General features: G+C 41.9%; 1 protein-coding gene across 2 annotated transcripts in view; it reads left to right on the top strand.

Annotated features, from left to right (window-relative positions):
* Positions 1-26,271, top strand: part of UBE2Q2 (ubiquitin conjugating enzyme E2 Q2) — an 80,692-nt gene that overhangs the window by 14,900 nt on the left and 39,521 nt on the right. For both annotated transcript variants that reach the window (XM_075069533.1, XM_075069532.1), the window contains exon 2: positions 13,409-13,513. In XM_075069533.1, the coding sequence (XP_074925634.1) occupies positions 13,409-13,513 (105 nt within the window). The remainder of the gene's footprint in view (positions 1-13,408; positions 13,514-26,271) is intronic.

The raw sequence follows: 26,271 nt of genomic DNA, 5'->3' as shown, positions 1-26,271 counted from the left end.
CCTATATAGAAAAGGATTATGGGATTCTTCTCTAACATGCCTCCCACACCTCCCCAGATGACTAAAGCCCCCACTGTCACCTGCATAACCACAAAAACCTCGAGTTACCTTCATGACTCTCTTCCAGTATAGTTATACCTTGTCAATACAAAATATGTATAGGAACAGCATCATATTGAATTTTTTATAAAAATTAATGAACTGAATATGAACATATGGAACAATTACTATAATAGCCTCTTTTTTTTTTTTTTTTTTTTATCTATATATTTTTTATCTTAAATGAAGCTTTAACAGAACTTTTAGTCTTCACTCCTGCCACACAATCCAGGGAATCTCCCACAAAACATATATTGCTTGTCATAGAGTATGTGGGCTTTTGACTGTAGGGAGGGTGAAAGAAAATAACATTTTTATTATCATAAGCATTCTACCTATATTATGTGGATATATTTTTAAAAATATATATCTGTTTAACTGAAACTGTATGAATACGGTTGGATTTGTTTATTGTACATTTAATGGAAAGAAGTAGGTGGTAGGTATTTACATGGCTTGTGTAAGGGAACCCTGATGGAAAAGCAGTTAAAAATGTCTGCCTTTTTCAGGGCAGATACAAATCTACTTTTAAAATTTTGGGGTTTTTTTACACATGCCTCTTTTCTAAAAATAAATCTGGTTAAAATTTGAAATGAAAACTTATGTTAAGGCCTAAAGCTATTGTAATCCATTAAAAACAGTTTAATGAAACATAATACACTACATTAATGAGCACACCCACACACACACACACCTCAAATTGTAATGAGTAAAAAGATGCTGCTTTTTTTTAATACAGAATTGAGGTGGAAAATCTCCAACTTTTGAGGTCAACTCAAGGTTTATAAATGTCATTTTCCATCTGTCAACTCACTGATTCTACAGTTAAAACTTTGTTTAATCAGTTTTAAATGCAAAACAAGTCTTTAATTTTTGATTTTTTCCTAATGTATCAGTGCATTTAAAGTAGTTTTAATTAATAAAAACAGTTTTTTTAAATGTTTCTGTGCATCCTCAATTGAATTCCAATTTCCATCTAAATGTAACTTACACAGACTAGATTTTTTTTAACTCAGAAGTAAGAAATGCCAATTTTCAAACAAGAAACATTCGTATTCTAAGTTATGTTGATATATAAAAAAATTCCCCTCTCACCCCTATGGGTGGTATGTGTCTTCCTCAACCTCGGGTCCTCTACCAGAGGCCTGGGAGTTTGAGGGTTCTGCGCAGTATCTTAGCTGTTCTAGCACTGCACTCTTGGAACAGAGACCCTGATGTTGTTCCGGATGTTGGAGCCACTCACCCATTAGATCACCCCCGAGGCTCTCACCACTGGACCACTTTGCCTTCACTTTCAATCTTCTAGTTCCTCTTTCAGGCTGGTACTTCCCACTTCTAATTCCTTCTTCCTGAGGTTGCTGTTCCTGCACTGCTACTATCTATCACACCAGTCTTCTGTCCTTTCTATTTACCACGATGTCTGGTTATTTGGCAGTACCTGCCTGGCCGTCTGTCTGAAGTCCCACATAATCTTAGGCCCTGCTATTCTCCACAACCTTCTGCGGAATCTTCCCATCGGGTCTTGGGAGGTCTAGCCCATACGCTTGCAGATGTTCTTACCATGCCAGCACTGGTTGTGCTTTCAGTGTATGCCTTCTGCCTGCATTTACAGGCCTCCACTATGTAGTTGACATGCTCCTCTGAGGCCTCTCGGCACAGTTCTGCACTTGGTCCTTCTCTAGTGTGAGGACCCCTGCTTCAATGGTCTGGTGCTCGTGCCTGTTCCTGTGCTGCTATATCAGTGGCCTCAGTGCTGTTTTTTAGCCACCCTTTCCACCACTGTAGGATTTCCAATGTCAGCCACCTCAGCCTAATTCGTCGATGGTTATCCGTTGCAGTTTTGTCTGCATGGCACTTCTTCTGCTTGGTCTTCCTCCATGTCTGCTGGCCTCAGGCATTCCTTCGCAGCTCATTTTCTCATTGGGGCCATTCTACTGATGTACTTCCTGATGTTCCGGGTTTCATCAGGATAGTGCCCCCCTTGGAGCTCACCCAAGCCCGCCGCCTTCTTTCGGCTGTTATACCAGTCTCTGGTGTTGGCTTGGCGGTGGACCTCGGTGCATTGTGAGGAGCTTCCGGGTTTTCACATCGGCAGCCTCCATGTCCGCCTTTGGCCATCTACTATACGGCAGGGATTGATGCGCAGGCTGTATCAATGATGCGTGGAATCTTGTTCTTTTCCCACTGAGCTGGGCCTCTTTCAGACCGTTATCTTTGGTGATACTTGGTTGTTGCTGTGTCTGCTTGCTTCCTCAGGTGTTTCCATTGATGCGGGATGCCAAGTACTTGTAGTGGTCTTTATGTCTGCTATGTGGCCCTGCTATTTCCCCATCAGTCTGACACCTTCCTCTCTTCACTACCAATCCGGCCACACATCTCCAGTCCGAATGACTCCCAAATCCTCACTGTAGAATCCGTCAGGTGGATTAGGATCGATGTCTCCGTCTTCTTAGCATACCGCTGATGTCATCCATAATAGAGGTGCTGATTGTGTTCCACTCCTAACCTGTTACCGTATCCAGTCCTTGTGATTATCTGCTGAGGGTTTAAGCTATGCAGAACAGCAGCTGGGACAGTCATCCTGGTATAGGGCGCACTTGATGGCCACTTGTGCAAGTTGCCTTGATTGACTTTATTTGTTTCCATTATCCATTGGTTCTTGAGGAATCTATAGTGTCTGTGACTTTGTAGTACCCAGGACATCTCACAATCCACGTTTCGATTGAGCATAGGCTCCTTAGTCAATCCAGGCTGTTGTAGATTGTCTGATCACCTTGACTGGGGCGAATGCTCTATCTTATGAGCAACTGGTGTTTTTAGCCTTTTGTTGTTGTTCCAAATGCCTTCTGAGCTGTGCTCATGTACTGCCATGTGTCCTGTAGCTTGCGAGCTATGTGCCTGACAAGACTTTCCATGTTGTGGGAGGGCAGGTTATTGGCCGGAGTTGGCGTCTTCCCTTGCGGGGTCCTTCATGATCAGCACTGCCTTCTTGGTAGCCGTTTGTGTGGGGCTGCTGTAGCAGCTGGTTCATCTGTGCTCTAGCTTTCATGCACTGCCTGTTTATTTCTTTTAGCCAGTAGTGTGGCATATGTCTGGTCCAGGTTGCTGTTCCAGCTCTTCATGTGGTTTTGACCCGCTGTTGGATGTCGTCTACTGTATAGTGACTGGTTTTCTGTTCTGGAGATTGCTGTGCTTGTTCTCGTCCTGCGCCACTTGCACTGGTTATGAGTTCTTCTCTTTCTCCCATATGTTTTCCAGTACTGTTCAGTTCTGCTGCTTGGCTCTGCTGTTATTGTGTTGTCACTGCAGTTTGGGAGTACACCTTGGATAGTTCTGCGAGAACAGTGGCATTTACTTTTTTGGCCTCTGCTTCTCTATGTATTCCTTAGCCTGGTAGCCAGTGCTGTGAGCCTTTGTTAGCAGTTCTAGGCTTCAGATGAGTCAGGCCCATTGTATTGTTCAGTAGCAAGTCTATCAATCTCTTCCACCCTTTCGTGTAGTTCCACCAGCTGACTAACTTCTCTCCGATCGCCTTGCATCTTATCTCAACCTCATTTTCCAGGTTTACATATGTTCTCTTCTGATCGGTCGTAGCAAGCATCTCCAGGAATTTACAAGGCTGTATAGCGCTTTACCAGTTCATTGGTTTTTGAGTTAGGTTTCCTTACTTGTGTGTGTAGGATTGTTTTAATGATGCGCTCTATTTGCATCTTCTAACACTTTGTATTCTTTGACGTCTTCTTCCATACTTATCTCTTATGGTTAATTGGATTGGGCTTTCGAGTTAAGACGGCTGGTAGCTAATGTTTTTTCCATGGATCTAATTATTGCCTGCATTATCAGCTGCTGTGTTGCAATGAGGGTGTGGTTTTCCTTTAGAGGTGACAGTGATGTTTCAGCTTTGAACAGGTGTAAAGGGCCCAGCCGCCTCATTTTTTCCACTGTGTTTCTTCCAAGTCTTCTATTTATTGTGATGTTCTGGGTATTGTAATGTGGTGTTTGTTCTCCTTCAGAGCTTGTTATGATGAGCAGCTTTTCGCACTCTTTTATCATATAGTGCTGCTCGTCTGAGGTGTAATACTAACTTTTTCTCTGTTTTAAAGTGTGTATTTAGGTTCTTCTTTTGTCCATCACTCGTCTCTTTCCTCATTACGTTTTCATATATTATCCATCTCTCATTAGGTCTTATGTGTTATGTTTTAGACATTTTCCATCAATTTCAGTTCGTCTTGTCTGTTCTCGTCCATTTGAATTCTGGTTTATTTTGTTCTCAGTTAGTCAATTTTCCCATTTTGTCTATTGATCTCAGAGGTTTGTCCTGTCCTCAACATTGGCGGCTTGATAGCCTTGTTTGAATTCTGGGCGACTTTTCCGCATTTCCTTAATTGACTTTGCCCTACGTTGCGTTTCACTTGTCTTCAGATATTTGATCGGTTAGCAGCGTGAAGTCTGTGCTGGGTGTTCTCTTGTTGCCTCTTATGAGATCTCCGTACTGGAAAGTTGTGTTTTGGGGTCTGCTTTTTTTCGAAATGTGACGGTTTGTGGTGCGTTACTTATCGATGTATCTCAATATCCAATTCTCGGGTCTATTTGTTCATCATGAAAGAAGGCGTTCTCCCGTATCAAAGGGCAGCACTCTTAACCACTACGCTATCCAGTCATATAATCTAATGAGTTTATATTGCATCCTCCTGGTTAGTACAAAATCTAATTTGAGTATATTTAATTTCAAATAAACAGTTTTAGTGGTTAAACCAACCACAAAGAATGAACCGTTCTTCAGGAAAGTAACTAAAACGTACAAATGCAAAACCAAGATTCAACTTGATGACTTAAATTGAGGTTTTTTGCTTGCTAACTTGATTAAAACTAGTGATTTTCTAAATTTATCCACCATGGCTTTGATAATAGTACAATAGTTGTCTAGTGAGGGATAAACCCTGTGCATTTTAAGGGTACATCTGCACAAAAGCTGGGAGGTGTAATTCTTGCTCAGGTGGATGTATGTATACCTACTCCGCTGAAACCGATGCACTAAAATTAGCAGTGTAACTGTAGCTACAAGGCGGTGGCTAGACCAGCCTGCTGCTGCCTATGTAGCCATGGCTTCACAGTGTGAATTTTATTATACTAATGAAAGCAGCAAAGAGTCCTGTGGCACCTTATAGACTAACAGACGTATTGGAGAATGAGCTTTTGTGGGTGAATATCCACTTCGTCGGATGCATCCAACAAAGTGGGTATTCACCCACAAAAGCTCATTCTCCAATACGTCTGTTAGTCTATAAGGTGCCACAGGACTCTTTGCTGCTTTTACAGATCCAGATTAACACGGCTACCCCTCTGATACCACTAGTGTGATGTATCTCAGTGTAACCTCTCATCCTTCCTTGTGCAGTGGTTTTATGAAAAAGCATTATACTAACTGACATGTAGTTCTAAAATTGTTATTCAGTGGCAAGCTCCTAAGAGCTCTTCCCTCTCATGTCCTGTGCTTTTATTAATGGGCCAGTTTTCACAGCTATCTTGATATTGTTTAGCTTTATATAGAAGGGGAGCTAGACAAAGATTTGGGGTTTCTCACAACAAATCTGGCCTCTTGTTAGTACAAAGGCTCTCCCAAATGTAAGGATACTATGAGTTGTAATTATCTACATTGGCTGTGAACATTGAGCCTTTGTCTTTGAGCCTCAGTACGCTTTAGGTGTGATGTAATTGCTCAGTATGTCAGCTGTTGTTACTGAGCAATTTTTACAGTACACAGATTAGCTTGTAAAAAGCTACACAAATTTAAGCATGCAGGCTTTACTTGTAACAAATTCCTACTCTCATTTGTAGAGAGCAAGAAATTGCTCCCTTCCAGAACTGCTATAATAAGACAGCCAACCATTTAATGTGAACAGTAATTCTGCATCTAAAGAGTATACAGCCTCATCTCGGTTGAATTGTGTGGCAAAAGGCCCAAGGTAAAATACCCTTCAACCACCTGAGAAATAACAGTAATATTTATAGCAGTAGGTATCAATACAGTGATTTCTCAAATTGAAGGGTTGCTTTCCTAAAATGTCATAATTGTGCAATATATAAATTTTTCTCTTTTTTTTTATTTTTTTTATTTAAAATTAGGAAAAAATAAAATTTTTTTTTTTTTTTTGTAAAGAGATGTACAGGTGAAGCTGTTGTCCCTATACCACATGGATATCTTTTTTCTTTTTCTTCCTCTTCACACCCCAGTGCCACCCCTCACTCCCTTACAAAAAAACAAAACACCAATCCTTTCGGATGAGCTGCTTGTAGATAGGTTTAGTCATCTAGTAAATTTTTACAAGCCCTGGTTCTGCTGAGTAATTCAGATGACCTCCCAAACCATGAGTACAGTTGAATTTTTTGCCATATCCTAAATACCATGGCTTTTTGTTTCATTACAAATCTCAAGTGGGTGTCTTTGTATTTACAGATTGAATGTTTGCAATGCTTGTTTATATTCCATATTCCAAAATGGGTGGTGACTCATCTATAGTAAAACACAAATGATGTCACAGAATAGTTAATATTATCTGTTCATCTGTAGAATCTTTTGATGCTATTTATCTTTTTTAAAGAAGCTGTTACACTCACACACAATTGTGACTATATCCGTCAAGAGTCAACTTTAAATACCTTGATTATGTGCCAGACTGGAATATACAAGTGTGTGCATGCACAATTAGTTTAAAAACTAAAATGTTAACTCACAAAGTTTTCTCATGCACTGACTTCATAGGATTGGTATTGAACTTGAACATCCTTTTCTTTTTGCATGTTCAGCTCCCATTAATACTATGCTTAGTATACGGTCACTGTAATCTGCTTTTTCCACTCTTTTAAAAAAAAAAAAAAAAAGAGAGAATAACACAGAGCTTGAGAATATAGAAGAGAAAATAAGTGCCTAATGACAAGTGTATTGTGCCATACAAAAACAGGACTGGATATTGCCTGTGTCTTAACATGCTTCCTCACATAAGATGAGATTTACTTTACTTGCAGAAAATCCAGTTAGTTGAGTTAAGTGTTGGAGTGGGAAGGGAGGATGAGAAGGTGAAAATCATCCAGTGCAGGATACCTGCATATCCTATCAGCCACTCAACCCAACTTACATATTAGGACCACCAGATCAACAAATCTAGTGGTGTTCTCGGAGGCTGCCCTACTGTCATTTCTTCTCCCCAACGCACTGGTTATTGTAAATGGTGCAGAGGGTATTGCATGGGTCCTCCAGACTGAGGTTATTTTGCTCACAAAGCTGAAGAAGTCTACTCTGGATATCTTAGTACTGCTGGGGGCATGTGGTGGTGTGAGAGAAGAGCCTTTAGAATTCTAGGGAAAGAATATAAATAAATAAACTACTGTCCCACAGATTCCAAATGCATAGTTTGGAAGAATGAATTGTGAGTAAGATCTTGTCTCCTCCCATCCCCCTTTGCACCCAAAGGCAGGTTGACACAACTCTGGGCAAGTAACTAATCACTCTGATATATGGAAGATAATTAAATAGGAAGATTCATACTTAAGACTTGGATTAAATTACTTAACCAAATGCCCAGCTTCCATGGAAGCTGACAGTGTCTCTTTGTCATGAGATCATTTGCCTGGATGGAATAACATGTATATCATCCAGGTCTCTCAAATAGCATTTAATATTTCTAAAATCTGTCCTTCTCTTTACCAAGGCAAGAATACAATTAGAAAGGTTCAGTAAATCCAAAAATTTTTGGAGTTTACTTGTCATCTCTGCAGCTTATAATGAATGACTTATTGCGATCACCTATGGATGTAAAGAAAATACAGGACTTTAAAAATTTCTGTTTGTTCAAGAACTCCTATATCTATATACACACTTTCAACCAGACCAGTGGCTAAATTCAGTTTCTGTGGATGCATAGGGGGCCTGGTGGAGGAAAATTTCTAAATTCTGCAGACTTGTAGCAGATATTTTAACAATTTCTAAAACCTGGTAATATAGGCTTTATTTTCAAGCTATGCTTCTCCATCCCCTCCATATCAGATAGGGAATGCCCCATGGTGAAGATTGTCTCTGTGGCACTTGGAGGTAGACCAGATCTTTGCTCTGAGCCAGTGCTTAGGACTGCCCCTCAGAAAGAACATCCCGGAATAGTCTGCCTCCAAGCAGAACACATTTTCTTTTCCATATAATCAGATTGATTTACATGTCAGAATCAGTGCAGACCTCTAGCCCTCTGTTCCATCTTCAGTGGGTTGTCTTCCCCTTCATTACAATGACAGATGGATTTCTAATGTGCTCATCTACAGAATCTAAATTATTAGTCTCTTCATGGCATTGTATCAGAATTTTCTGGAATAAAATCACTGTCTAGCTTCACATATGAAGTCTGTGAAGAAGACAGTGACATCAGGTCTCTTGTTGGCAGGATTTTTGGCATATTTACTTCTCCCATAGGGATTGTTGAAATATTGTTGGACCCCTCTGTCGGTTGCTCAGATCTTCCTCTCTATATCAGCTTTTCTGTTATGGTTGCCAACTTTCTAATTGCACAGAACCGAACACCCTAGCTGCACCTCTTTAAGGCCCCATCCCCCAATCACTCCATCCGCCCTCCATCTGTCACTTGCTCTCCCCTACCCTTGCTCACTCATTTTAACCGAGCTGAGGCAGAGGGTTGGGAGTGTGGGAGGGGATGAGGGCTCTGGGCTGGGAGTGCAGGCTCCAGGGTGGGGTCAGAAATGAGGGGTTCAGGGTACAGGAAGGGGCTCTGGGCTAGGGCAGGGGGTTGGGGTGCAGCAGAGGGTGTGGGTTCCAGGTGGCGCTTGCCTCGGGTGGCTCCCCAGAAGTGGCAACATATCCCTCAGCTCCTAGGCAGAAGGATGGACAAGGGGGCTCTGTGTGCTGCTCCCGCCCTGAGCACCAGCTCCACAGCTCCCATTGGCCAGGAACTGTGGCCAGTGGGAGCTGCTGGGGTGCAACCTGTGAGTGGAGGTAGCGTGCAGAGTCCATCTTGTCCGTCCGTCCCTCCGCCTGGGAGCTGAAGGACATGTCACTTCTGGGAAGCTTTGCAGAGTCAGGTAGGGAGACTTCCAGCCCTGCGCCAACTGAACTTTTAGTGGCCTGGTCAGCAGTTCTGACCAGAGCTGCCAGGGTGCCTTTTTGAGCGGGGTGTTCCAGTCGAAAACCGGACACCTGTCAATCCTATTTTCTGTAGTTACTTTATATAGTAATTAGTGGAAGCTACATCTCAAGACACTTAAAGTTAGAGTAGGCAGACCCCTGGAAAATATTCTGCAGCAGGAAAATCTTAAGGCTTCATCCTGCAGCCGTGGTCAGATAAATGCAGATTCCAGGATCAGTCCCTTGCATTGTGTCTCTGCCTCACAAAAGTAAGGCTTAACTCATTCATGAAGCACTTTGAAATCTTCAAATGGAAGGGTGTTATAGAAAGGCCCAATACTATTGCAGGAGGATGGGACTATTACTAAAGAGATCTCCATTACTACAAAGTGGAATATTTTAAATGCAGTATAACTTTTGATTTTATCAGTTTGTATAGTGTGGTATTGCTTATCTTCCGATAAAATTTGCTTGTCTTCTGATGAAAATTGTAACCCTTTGCTAAAATGTCTAAAATAACCTTAAGATAGAGACAACTGACATATATGATCAAAAACTACCACATTCAGTGGCTTTAATCTTGGAAAGAATTGCACCCTTCTCCCTCCCACTTTCAAAGTAAAATTGGCGAGGTTGCCAGTGGCTGAGAATGTCAGGTGTAAGATGTTGGGGGGAGGAAGAGTGCTATGTGGTGCTCAATAATAAACTTGCTCCTTAATTGGAGGTTAACAGAGTCCACAAAGAACCTGTTTGTGGATAAAATATTGAATTAAGATGACCACTAAACATACAAATATCTTGAGAAAAGGAAGAAAGTGAATAACCAAACCTGGCTGTTTTGAACAATTTATTTAATAAACACAAATCTACTTTTGGAGACTTGTTGGTCTGATTTCACCTTAGCTCATTCCCAGAAAGGCCCCCCAAACTCTGGATGCCTTGGACAGAAAATTATTTCTGTATCTTGGAAAACACTTTTGACTATTTCTGGGAGCTAAAACTGGATAGACGTCTCAGGGGCCCTGCTTTATTTACAGCATGCTTGAAAACAAAGTGAAAAATAACTTTTTTTTTTTTTTTTTTTAACACTGCTTCTCACTATGTAACACACACAGTCTTCCTGTATGATACTCTTAAGTAATACCTACATTTAGGGAAAAGTAGCTTCTCTGGAGTCTTGTAAAACTGAGTTTTTGTTTTTTGTTTTTTTTTATAAAACTGTCAGTTACTAGTAGAATTTTGTTGCTGTGAATTTGTCTATAAAGCAATCTTATCTACTGACATTTTATAAACTCTGAGGTTGGAGTCTTTTTGGTGTATGATGTTGGGGGATGCATTCTGCACTCAACTATCTTTATTGCCAAAACCTGCTGCACCTTGTCGAGTCCTAGGATCTCTTGCAAAAATCAGCTTTTCTTCAGTTAGAAGGGTCATCTGTGAAGCAAGTCTAGTGTTAATAAGAGCCAGTACTACTATGCTAGTATTTCTCTATTTAAAAGTCTGGCAGTACATATTCTGCACTTCTGTTTTAAAAACAGTGATTTTTGCAAATGATCAAAATGCCTTACCCTAAGTAGGAAGATCTGGAAAAGTCTTTTTATCCGTGATATTCACTTCCAAAGCTTGTTCAAAACTTTGTTTGGGGTTTTAATGACTGAATGGTAACATTAGATTCTAAAAGTCAGGGGCAGGAATCATGTCTTCTGTAAAAATTCCCGGCACTCTCTGGGGTACTGTAAAACAAAGAATAAATATCACAAGGAGGAAACCATGTAAGGACGTAGTCATAGCGCATATTTGAATAGTACCATTAATTTCGTTAGTCACTAAAACAACCAGTAATCTTGCAGTAGCAATGGGAATCTTAACTGCAGTTAGCAAGCGATGAAATAAACTTTAACTTAAGCATAGTGATTGTGCAGATACTGGTGCACTCACAGCCTGGAAGAGAGATTTTGTAGTGTTTCCAATGGCGCTTCAGTGAATTAAAAAAAACCTTAATTTTTTTTGTTGTACAAAACTGGGTGGGGGAGGGAAAGGAGATGTATGGTGTTGAAAGGTTGCAGATGACAATGTGTGGATGTCTAAACTTGTGAAGTTCAGTGACTGGCTGAGGAGGTGAAGCATGGAACTTGGCCATCAACAGAGGTCTCCTGGGCACAATTTAGTTGTGCTTAGCCATGTGGTCATGATCAAGGAAGGGTGGGCAAAAGTTTACTACTGACTTGCATAATTTGTCTCTTTCTGGGGGAAGCCACTGATTTCCCCATATCTCAAAGACTTCTGAAGAATGGCAGAGGATTGAAGTTAGGCCTCAATATTTCATTACTTACAAATGCAAATACACTTTAAAAATATTCTAAATTTTAAAATTAAACTACAGTTGTGTAAGCGATGATAGTGTCTCAAAACATATTTTGTTTGTTTACTATGAGGTTAAATTGTGGCTGTTTTTTTTTTCTGAAATATGTGTGAAATACGGAAGTGTACTGAAGGTGCATGTGCCTATGCATAGTGTATGTCCACAGGCTTAGAGGCAGGTAGAATGCCTTGAAGCACTGGGGTATGTGCTGTGTAGTGGATAGCATTTATACACCTTCTCTTGGAGTTTCTCGCACCTGCCTTCTCTCCTCATTCCAACACTACATCTACTGTAAGATGCTGTCTTGCTTTGGGCTTGGCAGACCCTGGCAGTACCAGCCTATGGCTTTGTTTACACTGGACTTTCATCAGTAAAACTCTTGTGGGGGAAAAAAACACACACCCCTGAACGACAAAAGTTTAACTGATGAAAAGTGCCGGTATTAACAGCACTTTGTTGTTGGGACAACTCTCGTGCCGACAAAGCTACCACCACTCATTGGGGGTGGAAGTTTTTTGTCTGCGGGAGAGCTCTCTCTTGCCAACAAACAGTGGCTATACTGCACACCTTTTAGTGGCACGGCTGTAGCGGCACGGCTGTGTCACTGAAAGTGTAGTGTACTATACATAGCCTTAATTGTGCCTCTTTTTGTGGGGAGTGCACAAAGCTGAAGAGACTCCTCTTTTTACAAACTTATCTATGCTGGGACAGATGATCTGTTGATTCTAACTACCAGGGTTATTCAGTAACTCACAGCAGGCTTCTACTGAAGATTCTGAGAATTTCCTAAAAAGCTGCAAAAACGATTCGTAGGAATATTGAATGTTAAGTAAGTGGAGGATGGAGTGGTAAACTTGTCTTATAAGTAGCATAGCAGTTTTAACTTTGAGTTAGCTTTGGTAGCTTCTAAATAGCATGAAAGACTTGCTTTATGATTGTGCAGAATTCTTTTTATTCTAACTAACTTATAAACTTATTTGGCATTTTTGCTGTCAAACAAAACAAATTTAAAACCCTTTTTGGGTCATAGTGGTGTCTTGAAAGCAACCTTGAAGGAGGTTTTTGAGGCCCTGCTCTCCAGGAGGCAGTCTTTAAACTCTCTGGAGGGCTTTTCACAAGCCCACAGTAGCAGAAGCATAGATAAAATCGGTGCCTCTGAAAGTCCTGGTCTTGGAGGACATAATGAGGACATGTTACATGAATTATTTATTCATGTACACTAGAGCACACTTCCAAAGCAGTTGGGAGAAACTTGTTCCAGGGTTAAATGTTGGTTCCTCTTCTGCGGTACTGTCAGTATTGTGAATAGGTACCAAATGCTTTCAAGTTTTTGTTTCACTTACTTGAGTGAGTCTAAAACTTTGTCAACAAACAGGAAATTGGGATGTAGGTATATCTGACTCTTGTCCTTCAAAGTATAGGTCTAGCTTATAATATGTAATGACTCTGACTGTACTAGGTTCATTGACTTTCTGTGGTGTCCACTGCCCTCCAGATTTAAACTTCAGAAGTGAAGGAAAATTACTTTTAAACCTCAATCTTGTGTATGTCCATTGTTGGACTGAGAGAAACAGGCTGAAGTTTAAAACTGCAGGAAAAGGCTTGAGTAACAAGTTGAGGTAGAGAGGTTGAGGAAAGGTGTGGGGTGTTTTTCTGGTTTTTCTGTTTTTTCTTTTTTTCTTTAAAGTAAATCTGAGGTAAAAGCATCAATGCTACTACATAATCTAACAGCTTTAAATTAGTCTGACACTAATATTAGTCTGACACTAATATTGCTTAACTATTGGTATGGCTGTGTGTTAACTATATCATTTCTATTACAGGAGTCTTATCCCTCTTCATCACCAATATGGTTTGTGGAATCAGATGACCCAAACCTGACTTCAGTGTTGGAGCGATTAGAAGATATTAAGAAGAGCAATACTCTGGTGAGGAACTAGTGTTTTTTTTTACTTTTTCTTTAACTGCAGTTCAGATTAAATGAAAAGTGGTTTCACATGGCAAGGCTCCACTCCCACCCCAACACTTTTGGCTGTTTTGCATATACTTTCACATCAGAATACAGGCAGTTCTTTTTAAAGTACTTGAATAGGCTTGAGTTTTTTGCATGACTTGAAACTGTCTGAGAGAACATTTGTTAAATTGTCTGTCAGTGATGTAACTTACGCACTCAAAAAATAGTTAAATAGATTTGCACATAAGAACTTTTAAAACCTATTAAAATTTCTTAATGGGAAGCATTTGAATATTAGTCATTGGTATTTCCATTATGCAGAAATTATAATTATTTCATTACTTTTGGAGTAGTTTAATGTGTGGTTTTTAGAGTAAATGTGCTCCAGAATTCAGCTGGAACTGTGGTTTCAACAGCTGTAAAATTTCTCAAACTTAAACCTGAACATTTTTCAGACTCTTTGCTTTTAGTAGGAAAGATTTTAACAGATAACTAACTTGTCCAGACAGCTTTGCATCAGGTGGTAATGAAATTGGCCACTGACATGGTGGACTTGGAGGACTGTAATGTACAGATTGTTTAAATCAAAAACCTGCGGAGTAAAAGTTCTGTACCAGTAAAGGCTGTTTGGTGGCATTATTTCTGGTGTGAGAACCCTTTGGTGCAATTATTAGAATTGTATCAAATCAAAACATTACTTTCTTATACTGTGCAAGGAGGGAATGGCTTATTTTAATATAATTTGAAAGAATTATTAATTTTGATACATATATGCTGTTTTTTGTAATGCTATGAACTCTCTCTCTCTACAATACAGTGAAGAAAAACCTGATACGCCAATCAAAATATATTTGTAAAAATCAGAAAACATTATTTTTAAAGGTACACTGCTACCCCCATATAACGTGGTCATGGGGAGCCAAAAATCCCGACTGCGTTATAAGTGAAATGCTGTAATATCGGGATCGCGGTGGGGGGGCTGCAGCAGTGATTTAAGGGGCTCCGGACGCTGCGGGGAGCCCGGGCCCTTTAAATTGCCAGCCCAACCCTGCTGCCACAGCTCCGGGGTAGCAGCAGCAGGGCTCTGGCAGTGATTTAAAGGGCCCTGGGCTACCTGCAGCAGCCAGAGCCCTGGACCCTTTAAAGCGCCGCCAGAGCCCCGCTGCTACCACCCTATATGTGAACCTGTGTTATATTGGGTCACGTTAATAGCAGGGTAGCAGTGTATTTAGTAAGTTTTCTATAGGCTAAAATATAACTAACTGCCTAACGAAATGAAATTTTTCTTGTATTTTTAAGGAAGGTGGCTTTTGATTGCTACAATGCGTTTTTTGTTTTTGTTTTTTTAAAAAAGGGGGGGGTGATTCTAATTTTTTTTTTTTTTTTTGCACGATACTAGTTGCCGTGTGGATTAATATTAGTTATATATGATTCATCATATGTTCATTTGTTTGGGGGTCGGGGGGGGAATAGGGAAATATTCATGTAATCTGGCTGAAATGTTCAGCATGTAGACTTGGTTCTTGACATATGGCTTTGGATTATCTGGATGTAAAAATGCACAGTATAAAGTACATTTAGGAGACCATGCAGAAATAGCAAGGAAATTAACAACTAAAGATGAAATTTACCATATGTCTTCCAATAATTAGACATAAAGGGTATGTCAACACAAGCATTTCGGAGCCTTCAGGAAGAAGGCTCCCAGCTCAGGTCAACAGACTTGGGTTAGTGAAGCTTGCGCTAATGTACTAAAAATAGTCTAAGGGCTTGGCTGCACTTGAGAGTTTACAGCGCTGGTGGTGGCTTTACAGCGCTGTAACTTACTCCCTGTCCACACTGGCAAGGCACATACAGTGCTGTATCTCCGTGGCTACAGCACAGGTTGTACTCCACCTCGGCCTGGGGAATAACGACTATAGCACTGCTCTGACAGCCCAGCGCTGCAAGTGTAAACAGTGATTAATCTTACTACGCTGTAACTGACCTCTGGAACCTTCCCATAATGCTTTTTAAGTAAAGATTACACTCTCTCTTTATTTTGTTGTGATGCCTCTCTTTGTTTTGTTGTGAACTTGGGGCTCCCGGAGCTGCTTATCTAAAAAACAAACACAGCTCCTGTTTGCTCGAGCAGAGGCAGGCAGGGGGATCCCCTAGTGTTTGCTTGAGGAGAGAAGCAGCCCAGAGGGGTGGGGGGCCATTTTGGAGCAGCTGCTTATCTGATCTGAAGGCTATTTGCATTTAGTGAATGAGAGAGGAGTGGGGGAAGGGGTCAAAACCTTTAAAATGATTGAAGGTTGGTGCTGTGCATCTTCAAGTCCTTAGAACTTGCAAGGCAGGGAGCTGACACAGTGTCAGCTCCAAAAATCCACTCTGTCTCCCCCATGCTCCCTGTCACACTCCACCCCACCCCCCTCTTTTGAAAAGCACATTGCAGCCACTTGAATGCTGGAATAGCTGCCCATAATGCACCACTCCCAACGCTGCTGCAAATGTGGCCACACTACAGCGCTGGTAGCTGTCAGTGTGGCCACACTGCAGCGCTTTCTCTGTAGAGCTGTACAAAGACAGCTTTAACTCCCAGCACGGTACAGCTGCAAGTGTAGCCAAACCCTAAGGAAGGGGATGGGCTTCAGAGCCTAAGGTCCCACCCAAAGTGCTGTCTATATGGCTGTATTTAGAGCGCTAGCGTGAGTCCTGCTAACCAGAGTCTGTTGATGCAGGCTGCAAGGTTCACTCCTGGAGGCTCCAAAATGCTATGTGCCCATACCTGAAGGAGCACCCCCTTAACGACGTAATGCACCCTGTTGGACCTACTTATGCGAGGAAATATGGTAAACTTCACCTTCAGTTGTGGATTTCCTTGTTGCTTCCAGTGTAAGTGGAACATTCTTCTAACTGTAGTTCTTGGTTTAGTTTTGAACAATTTAGCTTTTTAATACAACCTTTAGCAGGAGGAGTTATAATGATGGTTATGTGTTCAGGTTCTGGCAGTGATCATCAGTAGAACATATGGCCAAACAAATGGTGTCCTGGGATACAATTGAAGAACTTTCCAAAACTTGCTTGGCTTGTTTAGTCTCTTTGTGAATTCATCATTGTTCAATAGTAACAAATTATTCAGTAAGCACGGAATACTTTTGCTTTTATGTTTAGATTTGAGCTGTCAAGCGATTAAAAAAAAAATTAATTATGCTGTTTATATATTTTTGGATGTTTTTCCACATTTTCAAATATATTGATTTCAATTATAGCACAGAATGCAAAGTGTACAGTGCTCACTTTATTTTAATTATAAATATTTGCATTGTAGAAATAAGTCATATTTTTCAATTCACTTAATACAAGTACTGTAGTGCAATATCTTTATCATGGAAGTTGAATTTACAAATGTAGAATTTTATATACAAAAAATAACTGCACTAAAAGCCAAAACAGTGTAAAACTTTAGAGCCTACAAGTCCACTGAGTCCTCCTACTTGTTTAGCCAATCACTCAGACAAACAAATTTGTTTACAATTACAGGAAATAATGCTGCCCACTTATTATTATTTACAATGTAACTTGAAAGTGAGAACAAGTGTTCACATGGCACTGTTGTAGCTGGTGTTGCAAGATATTTATGTGCTAGATGCACTTAAGTTTCATATGTCCCTTCATGCTCCAACCACCATTCCAGAGGACATGTGTCCGTGCTGATGATGGGTTCTGCTCAATAATGATCCAAAGCAGTGCAGACTGACGCATGTTCATTTTCATCATCTGAGTCAGATGCCATCAGCAGAAAGTTGATTTTTTCTTTCTCGATGGTTCGGATTCTGTAGTTTCTGCATTGGAGTGTTACTCTTTTAAGAATTCTGAAAGCATGGTCCACACCTCGTCCCTCTCAGATTTTGGAAGGCACTTCAGATTCTTAAATTTTGGGTTTAGTGCTGTAGCTATCTTTAGAAATCTCACATTGGTACCTTCTTTGCATTTTTGTCAAATCTGAAGTGTAAGTGTTGTTAAAATGAACAACGTGCTGGGTCATCCGAGACTGCTATAAAAGGAAACATATGGCAGAATGCGGGTAAAACACAGAGCATGAGACATACAGTTCTCCCCCAAGGAGTTCAGTCACAAATTTAATTAGTGTATTATCTTTTTTAACAAGTGTCATCAGCATGGAAGCTTATCCTCTGGAAGGGTGGCTAAAGCATGAAGGGGCATACAAATGTTTAGGATATCTGGCATGTAAATACCTTGCAGTGCCGGCTACAAAAGGGTCATGTGACTGTCTGTTCTCACTTTGGGCAGCATTATCTCCCGTAAATGTATACAAACCTGTTTGTCTAAGCAATTGCCTGAACAAAAAGTAGGACTGAGTGGACTTGTAGGCTCTAAAGTTTTACATTGTTTTGGCTTTGAGTGCAGTTATGTAACAAAAAAAATAATCTACACTTGTAAGTTGTGCTTTCACAATAAAGATATGCACTCTGGTGCTTGTGTGAGGTAATTGAAAAATAGTTTCTTCTGTCTATCATTTTTTACAGTCCATATATTTGTAATAAATAAATAAGTGAGCACTGGCCACTTCTTGTATGCTGTGTTATAACTGAAATCAATATATTTGAAAATGTAGAAAAACATCCAAAATATTTAATGACTTTAAATTGGTATTCTATTGTTTAACAGTGTGATTAAAACTGCGATTAACTGTGATTAATTTTTAATTACAATTAATTTGAGTTCATCACATGAGTTAACTGCGTTTAATCAACAGCCCTAGTTCAGAGAACTACATGAGAACTTGTGACAAGGCAGGAGAACTTGTCACAAATTTATCCATGGCTTGTCTTGTTGAATTGCACTGCATATATGCACAGTGTCTATTTGTGTGTGCAAATAGAAAGTTCATGGCTGGAGGAGTGAACACAGATTTTTGGTTATGCACTTCATCAGGAATGCTACCTTCAAAGGGAAAGAGTTACTTATTTTGTTAGTCACACCTGGCAGTGACCTGTTCATCTCACCATTGTAGTTTTATAGGATGTACTGCCTGTCCAGGGCCTCAGAGGGACAGGCGAGTGGTTTAGTCAGACAGCAAGGGATTCCAAGCAGGGTCCAGAAGTAACTGTGTCCCATTGGCATCTGTGGAAACCATCCTGGACCACACAAGAGAAAAGAGCTAGCTACCACAGGCAGGGAGTGGCTTAAGAGTAAAGTAGCCATGCTGAGGGAAATCCGCAGGGACTCTAGATGTGGTAGAGAGGTGGCCCTAGTGTCAGGTGTGCCTTTTTGCTGCTATCTCTGTGTAAATTTTCCCCCAACTCTGGTCAAGTTGTGTAAGCCTCTGAAAAAATGTAGTTTGTACGTGCACAAGAGAGGCTTGTTAGAGTTAAGTCTCTAAATGTTCAGTCAGCACCAGGCATGCTCCAACCTAGGGTGAGCAGGAGCCTTCCTGGCAGCCAGAGGGTACTTACCTGGGCAGAGGCACTGAGAGCAGGGAGACAATTGCTCCTGTGTTTTCAGTGCTCATCCTGCTGGTGCCCAATCAGAAAGGAGGAGGAAACAGCATGACTCAAATGCAGGGAGTGTGGGGGTGAAGGCGTTCAGAGGAGGGGAAGGTGCATGAGTGGGTTAGCTGGAGTATGTGGCAGGGGGCAGAAGGATATCTGAACACATTCTCCTCTGGGGCTCCTAGGTGCAGTTCTAGGTCCTTAGTCTCTTCTTTCCTCTGTCAGTCTGTAGCTGTAAAACCCACTGACAGTCTCTCATCCCTTTTCTAGTGTCTTATCTACATAAAGGAAAACAGACTACTAGAGCTACTAGCTAGAGTGGTAGAGATCTGTGCTGTGCATCTGAGGATCTGGACTCTGCTGATGACCCAAATTTAGGCATCAATATGGTTCCATATGATACCACTTGTTTTTTTTCAATTTGTTTCTTTTAAAAGTGAGAAACTACTATTTGTCCAACTATACTACTTCAAAAATTTGTGATTAAAGACCATCATAATTCATATGCACAAGGGAGCCGAATGAGGGTTGCATGGACAACTTTGTTTCTGGCATTTCTGAAATTTTGAGTGCTTGACTTTGCAACCTTGATAATGTTTGTTAATAATTTTTTGACACAATACAGATGTCTGTAATGTGGATAAGTTAATGTAACTATGAGCATATTAAAACTTCCTGATTTATGAATTAAAACACTTTTTTTAAATGAATTTTCTTTTTTCAGTGAAGAACATATAATCTCTCTCATACAAATTATTCAGACAGTAGCAACTGTGTTTCTGCTGGGATCACTAAGGGTATGTCTACACTACAGTTAGACGCAGCTGGCCTGTGCTGGCTGACTTGGACTTGGGGGCTCAGGATAAGGGGCTATTTAATTGCAGTGTAGTCATTTGGGGCCAAGATGCAGCCCAGGGTCCAGCCAGAGCATGAATGTCCACACTGCAATGAAATAGCCCCTTAGCCCGAACCCGAGCCATCTGGCATGGGCTAGTTTGCAGGTTTTTAACGTAATGTAGACATATACTAAGGGATCATGTAGGATGGAAGCTTCATGTTTGTTCTGCTAAAACTTTGAACAGCTATGGAACATGTTTGGACACAATATTTCAGTCATAGTAAGAGTTGATGATGTTTCTCTAAATAGTGTGACACATATGAAGCAAGATATTTTCTTCTACTTTTTTTCTCCCTCTTCCCCTTCATGCTGTCCCTCCCCATCATATTCTCTAGCTGTTTCCTAGAGTGGAAGGCTAGCACTTATTGCTGCATTGCTATGTATTCTTTTATCCAGTGTGTTTCCTAGGTGGTCAAAGGCACTATGCTTCACAGTGGAGCCAGGGAATACATTAATTTTACAATTAAGGATCTCTAAAATTCCTTGTGCCTTTGTGCTGTAATAGGAAATCTCTAAAAAACATATAGAAGGACCTCTTGTGTGAGCCAGAGTTAAATAAAACTTGTTGTCATATTCATAAAACGTGAACACAGGAATTTGAAATAAATGTCTCTAAACACCTCTTAGAACTATAACACCATCACAGCAACTGCAAGAACAAGTTTGCAGAACTCCAGAGGGGTATAAATAATTTCATAGCTCTACTTGGAGTCACTCAGTTACCATAATAAAACTCGGGTGTGTGCAAGACTATTTCACAGTTCTCCTGTGGTGTTTGTGTTTTTAGGAAAACATCCTAATGTCCTTCTGCCTCCTGCAGAATCTTTTTTTGATGTAAGATTCTGCTAAAAGAACAAAAGTAGATTTTTCTTGGTAAGTTTTTAATATCAGGATTAACAGTCAGGTATTGAGATATGAGAGGTGTCTCAGTCAGCCTACAACTGAAGTTTCCATTCAAATGGTGCACAAGTTAAGGGGGGTAGGTCTCATCAGCTATGGTCATATCCCTCAAAGAACTTCTAAGCCATCCTGTTATGGCACCTATCTCCTGAAGATTCTCTGGCTTCTCAAATCTAGACTGTACTCAGATACTTGGCAGGGAAGAGGAATCTAATGCACTGGAGTCACTGGAGTTCTGTCTTAGAGATTACATCTTTCTTGGATAGCCTGGATCTATAATATCTAGCCCAGATTTTCTGAGAATATGGAAGCCGTACATTTAAACAAACAAAACCCCCCAAAACAAACAACTCAGTGACACTAACATAGATTGACTTGGACAAAGCAGATGATAGACTGGAAGGTACGTTCTCTCGCCTGAAAAATGGCTTGACATGGAAGCCAGAATAGCGCAGGATGAAAGCTGACAATGATGGTTTCAGAGGAGCAATTTGGGGCAGAGGGTGTGAGGGGAAGGTATTTGACTGTGGCCAGAGTTTCTCTTTAGTGTGTGTGTGTGAGCTGAAAAGGCTCTCGGAATACAGCTTCCTCTTTGGTTTTGAGCTGTTACCCTCAGAGGAAACACCTAGTTATGTCTACACTACGAAATTAGTTCAATTTAATAGAAGCTGACTTTTTTTAGAAATCGATTTGATACTGTCATTTGTGTGTCCCCACTAAGCGCATTAAGTCAGCGGTGTGCGTCCACAGTACCGAGGCTAGCATCAACTTTTGGAGCATTGCACTGTGGTAACTATCCCACAGTTTGCGTAGTCTTCACCCCTCATCAGAATTCTGGGTTGCACTCCCAATGCCTGATGGGGCAAAAACCATTGGCGCAGGTGGTTCTGGGTACAGGTCGTTAGCCCCCTCCCCCCCCCCCTCCCCTGAAAGCAACAGGAAAAATCATTTCTTGCCTTTTTTGCTGGGTTACCCGTGCAGATGACATACCATGGCAAGCATGGAGTCCGCTCAGCTCACTGTCCCGTATGTCTCCTGGGTGCTGCTGACAGACTCAGTACTGCAGTGCTACTCAGCAGCAGCTCCTTGCCTTTGCAAGTTGGCAAGAACTGTTACCAGTCATAGCGTACCATCTGCTGCTGTCATGGGTGCTCCTGGCCAGCCTCGGTGAGGTCGGTTGGGGGTGCCTGGACAAAAATGGGAATGACTCCTCAGATTCATTCTCTTCTTTAAGTTTTATCTAATGGAGATTCAGTCTTGCCTAGAATATCAGGCAAGCCTGCTAAAGAACCACAGATGCAAACGGCTGCTCTAGGTCAGAGCCTCAGATATCCCGCAGAAATGATGAGCTGCATGCCATTCTAGGGGGTGCCCCTGCAACAACCCCACCCATTGCTTCCCTCCTCCACCCCTCCGGGCTACCATGGCAGTTAGCCTCCCATTTGTGTGGTGAAGTAATAAAGAGTGCATGAATTTGAAACACTGACTTTATTGCCTCTGCAAGCGGAGATCAAATGGGGGAGGGGAGGGCAGATGGCTTACAGGGAAGTAGAGTGAACCACCATTCTACACTTGCTCAGCCTGTAGTTGGACTGCTCCTTACTACTGTCCAGGCTTCATGAGCCATGAGAGCAAGGAGTAGGCTGGGGTAGGTGCGACCGTGCAGTGCTGATGACTGGGAGAGCAGCCTGAGGCAGAAGCCTCCAACTGGCATGATATTCCAGGCAGGGCTGAATCTCCATTACCCAAAACTTAAAGAGAATGACCTGAAATCATTCCCATTTTTGTCCAGGCGCTCTCAACCAACCTCACCGAGGCCAGCCAGGAGCACCCACGGGATGATGATGATAGCTACCAGTCATAATGTACCGTCTGCCATCCGCAAGGCAAGGCAAGGGGATGTCGCTGTGTAGCGCTGCAATATCAGGTCTGCCAGCAGCATCCGGTAGACGTAATGGTGACAGTGGGGGGAGGGAAGACAAGAAATGAGGTTTTTTTCCAGTTGCTTTCACGAGGGGGCGCACTGATGACATGTACCCACCCACGACAATGTTTTTGACCATCATGCACTGGGAGCTCAACCCAGAATTCAAATGGTTGGCGGAGACTGCGGGAATTGTGGGATAGCTACAGTCGTCAGTTGCTCCTCTCTGAGCCACCTATGAATGTCCCCTTAATTAAATTCCCATATTTCAACCAGGTTACCATGAACGATATCACTCTCCTGAGGAGATAAAGAATGGATGTTGCTTGAATGCCAGCAAACACCAGGACCGTACGCTGCCAGGCTTTGTCATGCAATGATACCAGATTACTTGCTACTAGCATGGCGTGGTAAAGTGTCCTATCATGGAGGACAGAATAAGGCTGCTCTCCCCAGAAACCTTCTGCAAAGGCTTTTAGAGTACCTCCAGGAGAGCTTCATGGAGATGTCCCTGGAGGATTTCCGCTCCATCTGCAGACACATTAACAGAGTTTTCCAATAGTTGTACTGGCCATAACTGCATCCCAAGTCCTCAGGGCAAATTAATCATTTTAAAAATGCTTGCTTTTAAATTGTTTTATAATTACAAAGGTGCACTCACCAGAGGTCCCTTCTATGGCTTCATGGTCCAGGATACGACCGTGGGAGGGTATTTCAGTCAGGATGAGAAAAAGATCCTGGCTGTCAGGGAGAAAGGCATGCTGTTGGCTCTCCTCAGCCTCCTCATTGTCGTTGTCCTCCTCCTTCCCATTTTCCCCATCCGCAAAATCCTCTGGCATGGCGACTGAGAGTACCCCATCATCTCATCGGAGTCCACAGACAGGGATAGGGTAGTGGGAGCGCCACCCCCTCCCCCAAATTGCCTGCAGCTCAGCGTAGAAGTGGCATGTCTGCAGCTCTGTCCTGGAGTGTCCATTTGATTCTTTGGTTTTCTGGTATGCTTGTCTCAGCTCCTTAAGTTTCATGGGACACTGCGAGTCCCTGTTGTGGCCTTTGTCCATCATGGACTTGGAGATTTTTTTCGAATGTTTTGGCATTCCGTCTCTTGGAAAGGAGTTCTGATAGCACAGATTCATTTTCCCCATACAGCAATCAGATCCAGTACTTCCTGTATGGTCCATGCTGGAGCTCTTTTTCGATTCTGGGACTGCATGGTCACTTGTGCTGATCAGCTCTCCACGTTGGGCAAACAGGAAATGAAATTCAAAAGTTTGTGGGGCTTTTCCTGTCTACCTGGCCAGTGCATCCGAGTTCAGATCGCTGTCCAGAGCAGTCACAATGGTGCACTGTGGGATGGCTCCCGGAGGCCAATATCCTGTATTTGCATCCACACTAACCCTAATTCGAACCAGCAATGTCTATTTCAGCTCTACTTCCCTCATTGGGAAAGAGTATAGAAATAGATTTTAAGAGCCCTTTATGTCTACAAAAATGGCTTTGTGTGGACAGATGCAGGGTTAATTTGATTTAACATTGCTAAATTCGACCTAAACTCGTAGTGTAGACCAGGCCCTAGACTTGTCAGAGCATTAGTACAACCATTTATGCTGCTTGCTGGTTAATGCCAATTAAAACAATTGTCTGATTCTAATGCCTTTCAGAAGTAGTTGCATTCCTTCTAGAATAGTGGCTGATTTTTCTGTCTTCTTTTCAAGCCCTTGAAACAGAACACTGGAGTTAATCACAAGAGATGTCTATTCTTCAGTCATGATGGTCAGCTGCCTCATTTGTGAGAAAGATTAAGGACTTCTAAGTGAAGAGCTCATCTACAGTACAAGGCAGAATGCAAAGTTGTAGTAATCTTTCTGATGCCTGTGCTGCTAGTAGAAAAATGAACATGGTAAAGTACAAACAGGTTTCTTGTGGCCTAGAGAAATAAAACTTTATGGAGTATTCATTTCCAACCCCTACCAAGTGCATGTAGCAGGGAAAATGTTAATGACCTATCTGTTGACAAGAAAAGGCTGCCAGCCTGTTGGAATCAGTGTCACTGCTAACCTGTAAATGGCTCTTTGAGTGCATCTCTTTCCCCGCCCCCCTCCAAACACACACTGGTATCAGGCTTCTACCTTTGCTTAAGTGGAATTCTACAAGTTGTCCACACTGACCATGATTGGGTTACAGCCCCTTGGGTACCAACAGTGACTGATTCAGCAGGTCCACCAGGGTTTATCCTTTGGGAGCCTGGGATAGTGTATATTTGCTGTGAGATCGAAACAGCTTCTTCAAAACAAAGACTGGCTTATTTTGGCCAGAATGGATTTTAAAATAAGACCTACAAGTGTAGTCCCTTGCCTAAACTTAGCCTGTATGCCCATCTCAGGGAGGTTTGTCTTATTCCACATCTCTGATTTGGGAGAAGCAGCTTACACTACTTGCAGCTTTCTCCCTGTCTCTGACTGTCTGTCCATCTTTTCACTGATACATCCTGGCCATTCTCTTTCAGCTCATCCAAAAATAACACCTCCCTTTTCTAGGGTCTGTGTGGTTTTGTAAATCTTCTTTGATCCCAGGTTTAGTCTTGGGAAGAGTAAAACATCCTAGCATGCATGGAGCCAGCGAGGTAAATTCTCCTGCCTCTTGATGGCCCAACCATCGTGACCTTAACTCCTTTAAAGCTGTGTATGTAAGGCTCACTTATTTTCTGCCATGGCTTTATCTCACGTGCTGCGTTCTGTAGCCCCCTCCCCCCCTTCTATAGCTTCCTCTGATTTTAGCACTGTGCATTCAGGCAGGTCACAGTACAAAACTGTCCAGAGAAATTGAGTCACACACAAGTAATACAGACACTTTTCATCACACCATCTTTATACATTGTTCTGATTACTGGGGAATTTGTGGCTTGCTAACTTTGCTGGTTTTAAGGAAGGTGGTGGTGACCCTTATCAGGGGGAGCTAATGTCTCAGACAGATTGGTGCACTCCTGGAAATAGCCAGACTGGATGGGAAAGAATTGCCGTGTGGTTGACATGTCAACTGGGGTTCAGTTCCCAGCTTTGCTGCAGCCTTTCTGTGTGACCTAGAGCAAATAGTTTTACTTGATGTCTGTTTCTCTTTCCGTAAATGAGGTTACTTGCATACCTCACAGGGCAGTTGAGATAGAATTTGAGCTGCTCCAGAGGGAATGTGTTATTGAATTGCTAAGTATTCTTTACTATCCAGAAAGAAGGGGGTGAGGTAGGAGATAACTGGGTCTATGGGCAGCACATGATGAGATGCCTATTGTACACTATTTCCATAGCTCTTGTGATGCGTTTGGTCACAGACGCCACCTTGGGACTATCACCTGATGTGCTGAAACTACCTCTGAGCCCATTTTCTCTGTCAGCTTGGGGCTCCAGAACCCTGCCCTGCTGAGCCAGACATGCTAGTCTGCTGGAACACAGACCCAGGTCTGGTCCATGCCCCCAAAACTGCAGTCTTTAACCAAAAACTGCTCAGCAAGTCACTTA

Source organism: Chelonoidis abingdonii, chromosome 9 (assembly GCF_003597395.2).
Source record: "Chelonoidis abingdonii isolate Lonesome George chromosome 9, CheloAbing_2.0, whole genome shotgun sequence".
NCBI classification, from domain to species: Eukaryota; Metazoa; Chordata; order Testudines; family Testudinidae; genus Chelonoidis; species Chelonoidis abingdonii.
Note: the sequence above shows the minus strand (reverse complement) of the source record. Positions and strands in the feature narration are given on the sequence as shown.